Consider the following 9,688-nt stretch of genomic DNA (forward strand, 5'->3'; position numbering starts at 1 on the left):
GTCGCCCGCGGACGCGGGAGCCCCCTGTTCGACTCCCCCTCGGGACATTAACATTTAACATCAAACACAATGCAGACCAGTATGATCCGTCACACTAGTTCATCTCAGTATCCAGCAGCATTCAGCAGCTGCGTCATTCTCCGTCAATCTATAATCTCATCTGCCGTATGGCAAGGCTCACCTGCCGTAAGGCAAGGCGTGAACTGTTGTCTTCTTCTTCTTCTTGTGAATTTCCGGCAGTGTAGACGCAACATGGTGTATTACTGCCCTCCTCAGTTTGTATACTACACTAGTAGTACGGTTACAAGTTCTCTTCTTCTTCTTCTTTACCGCCATCTACTGGAATCCTTTATCCCCTACATTGTCCATTTCCCCCCTTCCCCACCCTGAAGTACAGCTACTGCTGCTCCTCCCTGACTGATAAACAAAACAATACCCAGCCCTACCCTCACCACCCTATCCAACCTAATACATCTAAACCTAAAACCTAACCACAACAAAGCACCATCATGAAGTGCAGCTAATGCTGCTACTTCCCGACTAGGCCCCCCTCTGTGATGCACTCACTGCCTCCTGAGTTCTGACTCTGGCGTTCTTGGTTACCTACAATCCCCTTATTTAACTCACCAATCACTTCCTCCCACCTCAGACCCTCCATACCCAAGTGCAGAATTGCCACTTTAACTACCAACTTGGTCCTTTCCGTTCTACTCTTAATCAAAGCTGTCGCGTTAACCACTCCTGCCACAAAGGCCACAATATTAAATTTCTTCTCCCACACCCTCTTTTTAACCTCCTGCACCACCCTCTCCACCAAATGCCTTTCCCCAACCCCCTGTCCCTTACCTTGATCTCCCTGACCTACCACCCTAGCCGCCTCCACATACGACATCTTTCCTTCCCTTCTCACTCTCTGAACCACTACTTCACTCTTCATCACCTCACAACCCCTAAACGCTACACTATGCCCCCCACCACAGCTACAACACTTCGGCCCCACTCCCTCTCCACACTTCCCATAATCATGTTCCCCGCCACACCTCGCACACCTCAGCTTCCCCCCCCAAACTCCTGTCTATAGCATCTCAGCGGATTCAGAACAAACTCCCTAACCTTGATCGCCATATACCCTACAAACACCTCTTTAGGAACAACCTCACACTCAAACTGAATAACTACCGTCTCCGACTCTATCCTATCTGCTCCCCTCTTCATCCTCTCTGCACTCCTAACGTTCCTATTATGCCCATTACTCTTCAAATCCCCTACCAGCTGCTCTATACTAACCTTGATTGGAATCCCAGTAATTACCCCCTTGCAACCACCATCCCTCTTCTCCCCTACTCTCACTACTCTATAGACCTTCACTTTGCCAATTCTCTTAATTTCCCTTGCCTTCTCTACCTGCTCTAACACACCCTATAAACAAGTTCCCATCCCCCAACACCCTTCCGTACCTCACCTCTCCTAACTGCGCTTTAATGAGTTCTGACAGCTGACCCGGCTCTATATTCCTAACTCCCTCTTCTCCCTCAAATCGCACCACTACATTCAACCCTTCTGTAAAATCCTTTCCTCTACCCTCATCCTCTAACCCACTCAAGCTATCTCCCCTCTCTTTCTTCCTCTTACTCCCCTTCCCCTCACTTTCCCTACTCTTCTTCTCCACCTTTGTAAACCCTTCTCCCCCACTCTCCTCCCCACTACACTCCATACTGTCCCCACCCGTCCCCTTCCCTTTGTCATGGCCATTCTTATCCCTATCGCTGTCAATCTCGCCCAACTCACACCATTCAATTTCTACCATCATGATCCTCCCAATACCCTGGACAGCCGCTCACAGGCCGGGGCCACCAATCGCGAGGTCTCCGCTGTTCCCGATCTCTCATAACTACACTGTTCGCCTTCCACCACTGCTTACTACTCCCCAACCTGTCCTCGATGCACAGTTCCGACGGAGGCAGACGCCACATGGCGCATCTCTTCAAATCCTCCCTCCCACATGAACATGCCATACTTTCCAAACATTCAACCACTGCACGAGCTCTCCTCATTCAAACTACCGTGAACTGTTGTGACACCTAATTCGCGTCATGAGGTAACTTAAAGGGGCAATGAGGCAATTCAAAGGATTTGGTCAAAACATTGCTAACCTCATATGAATATACATATAACCCAATAACATTAACTATTTATGTTCTTACACAATAGCATTAACTTTTTATGTTCTTATTCAATGGCATTAACTATTTATGTTCCTGTAACTAAATAGTTATGAATCTGAAACCTGGGTTACACTATCATACACAGTTATATGGGTTATATACAGGTGTATAAATAGGTATATAGAAAGGATTATGTGTAATGAGTTGGCACACCAAGGTTTTGGTAAATGGTAAATGGCTGCTTTTTTATATAGCACTTTTATCCAAAGCGCTTTACAATTTGTTACTCTCATATTACCCATTCACTCACACATTCACGGCGGAGGCAACCATGCAAGGTGCCAACCTGCTCATCGGGAGCAATTAGGGGTTAAGTGTCTTGCTCAAGGACACATCGACGCGCTGCCCGGGAGGAGCGGGAATCGAACCGGGAACCTCCGGATTGCCAGACGACTGCTCTACCTCCTGAGCCACTGTCGCCCTGTTGAACCCTTGTCAACTGGGAGGAGGCTTACTTACTTTTACTTATGCCTTTTACCCCGTTTGGGGCATAGGCCGTCAACAAGGGTTCTCCAAGCATCCCGATCCTGAGCCAACCTCTCAAGCTCTTAAGCTGAGAGGTTGGGAGGAGGCAGTGTCCAAGAATCATTGATGTAATCATCTTCATTCAGAACCAACAGCAAGAAAATAAAACCTAACATAATACAGTGCTATGCACTAACTAATGACAAGGCGGAAAAAGCCAAGGAAGCTTTCTACGAGAGGCTACAAGGAAGCTTTCTACGTCAGGCTAAAAAGGAAGCTTTCTACACCAGGCTACAAGGAAGCTTTCTACACCAAGCTACAAGGAAGCATTCTACACCAGGCTACAAGGAAGAATTCTACACCAGGCTACAAGGTGCTCTGGACAAGCACCATATTCATGGGGGACTCAGAAAACAGTCTTTGAGGAGATTGTGGGAAAGCATGGACTTGGCCAGATGAATGAAAAGAGAGATGTTTGCCTACAGTATGTGCCAACAAAAGGCTTGTTGCTCAGCTGGGGGATTTGCGTTCGCCCACAAGAGAATCCACAAGGCAACATGGATCTCATCTCTTTCCAAAGATAGAAACCCACATAGATCATATCTGCATCTGCCAGAGGTTCAGACACAGCCTCTGACCATCTTGTCCAGGCCAAGCTGAGACTGAAGCTGTAGAGAAACTGGACCACAAAACACACAAGGACAACCTACACTGTGGACCTCCTCTGGGATATGGGAACCACACAGACATTCTCTGTTGTCCTCTCAAATCAGTACAACGCCCTGAAGGAGGCAGTGGAGGGCGAAGAAGCTAACCATCACCACCACTCTCAACAAAGTTAAGGAGGCATGGGCCAGCACTTATAAAATACTGAAAAGGAAGAGTAAACATCATAAGGAATGGCTCTCTGTGGAATCCTTGACAACGTTCCAGAAAAGGGAAGACCTCAAAAGCACCATGAACACTAGTAAGACCAGGGTACAAAAACAGCCAGCACAACAAAAATAAACAGGCCAGTGCCCCCAGAACATACCAGTAATACCATCAGCAGAAACTGACTCACAGATCAACTGTGACAGGCCAAATAAAAAGGAGGTCAGAGAAGAAATTATCCTTAATAATAGTAAAGCCCCAGGCCCAGATGGGATCCCCACAGAGGAAATCAAGGTGGACCTGAACACCTCACCACACAGGAGAAGGCCGTGCTAGGATACTGTATGTGGATAGGATAACTGTTAAGGTTTGAAACCGACCCCAAACGCAAACGGCACAGAGAGAGTTGTTTCAGAGTTAGCCAAAATCAAGGGCGTGTTTATTTCCTGAGTTACAAGAAAGAATTAGGTGGTGAACAGAACAAACTGGGAAACAGGCATGTGAGGAATGTTTGCTGCTCTGCAGCTTCTCCCAGAAGGTGATGTTGTGGAATTTGTCCGTGACGTCTGAGCCGCTCTGCAGATCCTCCCAGCATATACTCCGGATGGAGGCGGAGAGGGAGAGAATCCGAGTTAGCTCAGCGCACAATTGAAACTGACAGGTGACTGGTGAGGTGAATTGTCCAAACAAATAATCCAAGTGACAGATCTTCGGTGTGAAACACACAGTGAGCAGTGTCCAGAGTGAAAACAATTAGGTAATCCAAACGTGTAATTCCAACAGACAAAAAGGTGAGAACAGTCTGAACAAAAACAGGATCTCTTCAGTGCTTTACAAACACACAAAAAACGATAGATCCAAAAGACTGTTTACAAAAACTCACCAGAGCGCAGCGCGTAAAGCGGGCAGATCAAACAAGGCGACCGCTTCGTAACGGGGAAGCAGGTTCTCCAAACGGAATATTTCTCGAGAGTCCTGGGAGGCAAAAGAACAGGGAAAGCAGCGACGGGAAGGAACAGGCAAATGCAGGGAATGTTTCAGAACGATCCAACATCGATACTAGGGGAATCAGAGTCTATAAAGCCTCTTGGGGCACTGATTAGAACACACATCAGGTGCGTGATGGTAATTGATACTTGACTTAGAAGTGTGTGTTCGGCACGGACCAATCAACACAGAATCCTCCCAGTACCTTAAAGGAACGGAGCGAGTGGGTGGGGAGCGGACCAATCATCACAGTACTTTAAGAAGCCCGTGGTGGGGAAAGAACCAAACCTCACAATAACTGATCAAGCTTAACGAAAAAGGAGACCAGAGGGACTGTAGAAACTACAGGTGACTTTGTCTATGTCAGGGAACTTTTTAACAAAGTGATTATTGAAAGAATAGAAAGAACAAGAACAGTAGTTGAAAGAACAGTAGTTGACACCAATCCAGCAGGCTTCCGCCATGACCAGTCCTTCACATTATTTTTTAAATGTGCCAATATCAGATTCCAGTGTGAACTGGTCACGCTCCTGAACTGACCCCCATACGCAAATGAACAATAAAGAAGATAGACATACAAAATTGTGACAAATTGCATGACTGTTCAGACTGAGGTCGCATTGCAAAAAAATCCGACCTGTATTTGATTTAGGACCACATATGAACCAGAATTAGAATTGAAAAGATGTGATTTGTGCTGTTCACACTGAAGAAAATCTGAGTCTGAGTCACATATGAGCAAGAAAATTCTGATTTAGGCCACTTTTGTCTGCAGTCTAAGTGACCTTTGTAGACTACGAGAATGCATTTGACAGCCTGCACAGAGAGACTCTCTGGAATCTCCTGAGGTGCAATGGAATTCCAGAGAAGCTAGTCAAAATCTGCGCATCCTACGAGGGCCATTAGTAGGGTGATGCACTGCGGCAAACTCTCGGGAGTTAGACAGTGGGTCTCATTCTCGAACGAAGTTACGACAAAATATTTCATCTTCGATTTCGGCCTATTTAAGACATATTAGGGCTGGGAGTGGGAGTCCTCAAATTTTCCTGAGATCTTATTTGAGAGCAGATCTAAGAGTGCTGAGGAGCACTCTTAAATATGCTCTCAGCCCACGATCAAACCTCATGATTGATTTACTAATTTAAAATGTTATCATAACTTGACAGACTTGTGTTCTCATAGTGATTCCTTCACTACAGGCCTCCTTGGAATTAATTACTTAATCATAATTAAAATAAATATGACTATTTGTATGATAAGAAATTACGTTATTTGATGTCGGAAAAATAAATAATAGCTACACACACTGCAAATGACCCGGAATAAATAAATACATCAGCCACATAATTCCGTCATAATTTTATTGTTGTTCTTATTTATAGTTTGGGACATTTGCTTATTGTATACATCATAAGAGCCAGTGGATAAACATTCCACTGCTCATCTTACCGGTACGATGTTGCGTGTGACAAATAAACCTGACCTTGCAGGTGCACTTGAACAGCAATCATGTACATTGAACCCTGGCATCCAATTAACAGTGATTAATCGCGCCATGCTTAAAATGCATGGTCAACTCTGCACCCAAGGCTTACACACACAATTATGGGTAACGTCCAGCATAATTATGCTCGCTACGAACGCGCAATAAATAGGGAGCGCCAGTACAGGGACCACGCTGATCTCTTTGCCGAGAGTGACGCGTACCTGCTGGGACGCTTCAGGCTGCCAAGACCTGTGCTAATGGAGCTGTGCGAGACGCTGGAGCCAGCACTGAGGAGCCAGACCAGACGCTCCAACCCTGTGCCACCGCACGTGCAGGTACTGTCCACCCTGGGCTTCCTAGCAACTGGAACATTCCAGAGGGAGCTAGGAGACAGGGTGGGCATATCCCAAACCTCCATCAGCCGCTGCATCCCACGGGTCTTGGCTGGCATCGTGGAGTTGACCACGCAGTACATCAGATTCCCCTTTTCCGCGCAAGAGCAGATCCCAGTGAAGACGGCATTCCATGCCATCGCTCGGCTGCCAAACATCATCGGCGCTATTGACTGCATCCACATGCGCATCCTGGCACCCTCCCCAGACCCGTTCCCATACCTTAATCGGAAGCAGTACCATTCCATCAATGTACAGGTATGTTTCTATTTTTTGTTAACTCTCTTGTTACCACTTCATCCAATTGGACAGCACCTTGCTTCCTTTCCTCATCTTACTTGTTTTTTCTTTTTTCCTGTGTTACTATATCTATCATTTATTTTGCTTCTCTCTTCAAATAGAATTCATACTTATTATTTATTATTAGGTCATCTGCGACGCCAACAACCAGCTGTTGAACGTCGTCGCCCGTTTCCCAGGAGGTGCGCACGACTCGTACATCCTCCAGAACAGCGAAGTGGGTATGGTCCTCGAACAAGGAGACGCAGGAGACGCATGGCTAATTGGTGAGTATCTGTGCGTATAGAATTGTTCTTGCACCGGTATAGGCTTCTATTCCTCTAATGACTTGTTTTATTAGGAGACCGTGGATATGCACTGGCCCCATGGCTGATGACCCCAGTCGCCAACCCTCACGCCGCGCAGGAGGCGCCGTATAACGAGCGCCATGCGCGCACCCGGTCCACCGTGGAGCGCACAATTGGGTCGATAAAGAGACGCTGGGTGTGTTTGGACGCAGCAGGTGGCAAGCTGCTGTACAAGCCGGATAAGGTGTGGATGAAGGCAACAGCTGATAAATTGTTTTGGCCGTGCCGTGTTAAAACATGTATGAGTGCCCACCTCAGCCCAATACAATCATATGTTGCATGTCATTTATTGTGGCTTATTTATTCTTTCCAGGTGTGTACGATTATCATGGCCTGCTGCGTCCTGCACAACATCGCGGAGAAGCGTGGTGTCCCGCTACCCCTCCAGCCACCTCAACAACCACCTGACCAGGACATGCATCCTGACCCATTAATGGGCCCGGATAATAGGCGTGCTGTCTTAGTCCGACAGCAATTAATTGCACGCATGTGAATAGATTATTCACATGCGTGCAATTAATTCCTATTCATAGGTGATTTAAATCTGGACCTGAATTCGACTTTCTTGCTTCTGTCATTATTCGATGCAGTTTACAATGTATACCAATAACTAAACACATCACTCAGTAATACTCAAAGGGTGTCAGGGATGTTTATTGTGGGTGCCCCTGTAACCGGAGCTGACGCTGCTGAAAAGAACCCCCTTATAATTATCCACTCCCGATATCAGTACCTGAATTAATTAATGGAAACTTTATTAACAGATTGCAGAATTTACAATACAGTACATCTCAATACACACAATTGTTAAGGGGATGCAGACCAGAGGAATACGTGTGTCTTGTTTACAAGGGATCCCCACCTCCATTTCAGCATTGGTGAAATTCCTACGTCGTTGCTTAGAGGCAGGTGCGCCTCTTCCTACCGTGTCAGAACGGCGCTTTGACATTTCAGCGAGGGTTTGCACACTGCCCATTGACTGCTTTATAAGGACTGTCGGGGGCGTGGTTTGTATGCAAATGAGTTGAACGGGAACGCGCTTTGGAGTTTACGACAGAATGCCATTCTCCAAGCAGATATCAGATCGTATAATTTCTGCTACCGTTTCAGCCACTTAAGACATATCTCCAGCACGTTCAGGACTCAGAGTGTACTTATCATAGATTATCTCTCAGTGGTTCCAAGATAAGTCTTCCAGAATATATCTTTGAAAAATCTTCGGGAATGAGACCCAGTAATTTTGGCCATCAACTGGATAATTAAAACAACACAACAGGATAAATGGCATACAACGGACAATGAGCTTGACTTTGCAGATGACCAACCACTCCTACAGTACAACACAACCATCATCAGATACAAGAAAAAACGGAACTCCAAGATCTTACATTAGCGCACCTCAGACTCCTACATTAGCGCACATCGACAGAGTTAAAACCAAAATCCTGAGACTCAACACCAATTCTCCCAACTCTGTCACTCTCAGAGGGTGAAGCACTTGAGGATGTCAACCCATCTACATACCTGGGCAGCGTGATTACCGACCAAGGTGGCACAGAGGATGGCATGAGGGCCATTGTATCCCTAAGGAAGAACAACAAATCAAAAAACAACTTTTTGAAATGTCAAACCATTGCTACTGTAGGGTTTCAAGACATGGAGAATAACAAAATAAACAATGAAAGCAACCCACACATTCACTGAAGGATCCCTGAGAAGGAACCTCAACATAAAATGGACAGGAAAGGTCAGCAACGTCAACCACAACCTCCCCAAACCCACCATTAACATCACAAGGCCTAACCAGGAACCCTCAAGGGAAAATGAAGAGAGGACACACCTCTGTGACCTGTAGGTAGAGAAGGTGGAGAAGACTGCGCAGAACAGAGCATGCTGGAGAAGACTGCCCAGAACAGAACACCAAGGAAAAGACTGCCTAGAACAGAGCATGCTGGAGAAGACTGCCCAGAACCGAGCACGCTGGAGACGTCTGTCTAGAACAGAGCATGCTGGAGAAGACTGCCAGAACAGAGCATGCTGGAGAAGTCTGCCTAGAACAGAGCATGCTGGAGAAGACTGCCAGAACAGAGCATGCTGGAGAAGACTACCAGAACAGAGCACGCTGGAGAACACTGCCAGAACAGAGCATACTGGAGAAGACTGCCCAGAACAGAGCATGCTGGAGAAGTCTGCCAAGAACAGAGCATGCTGGAGAAGACTGCCCAGAACAGAGCATGCTGGAGAAGTCTGCCTAGAACAGAACACCATGGAGAAGACTGCCCAGAACAGAGCATGTTGGAGAAGACTGCCCAGAACAGAGCATGCTGGAGAAGTCTGCCCAGAACAGAATACCATGGAGAAGACTGCCCAGAACAAAATATGCTGGAGAAGACTGTCCAGAACTAAATATGCTGGAGAATATGCTTACTTCATGTATCTATTCTATTCACATATATGCTTACCACTTGTATCTATTGCTATGTCCGCCCATTACAATCACGCGAGCTGTCTAACGCCTGTCCCGTCTCCCTGTCTCCCTGTGAGTTGCTGTCCCGGAGTGATGACCGGAGTGTCGGACGTCCCGTGTGGTTCACTACACACATGAGTGCATGC

At 46.6% G+C, this 9,688-nt stretch overlaps 1 protein-coding gene across 1 annotated transcript; it reads left to right on the forward strand.

Annotated features, from left to right (window-relative positions):
* Positions 1-6,155: 6,155 nt before the first annotated feature.
* Positions 6,156-9,073, forward strand: LOC311233475 (putative nuclease HARBI1; the record flags this gene model as incomplete). The annotated part of the gene is made up of 6 exons (XM_084320443.1): positions 6,156-6,686; positions 6,856-6,994; positions 7,111-7,259; positions 7,389-7,443; positions 8,562-8,624; positions 8,931-9,073. The coding sequence occupies 6 exons, from the start codon at positions 6,156-6,158 to the stop codon at positions 9,071-9,073; spliced, it is 1,080 nt and encodes a 359-aa protein (XP_084176569.1).
* Between the last annotated feature and the right edge of the window lie 615 nt (positions 9,074-9,688).

Source organism: Notolepis coatsorum (genome assembly GCF_963971535.1).
Source record: "Notolepis coatsorum genome assembly, chromosome: 8".
In the NCBI taxonomy this organism is placed as follows: domain Eukaryota; kingdom Metazoa; phylum Chordata; class Actinopteri; order Aulopiformes; family Paralepididae; genus Notolepis; species Notolepis coatsorum.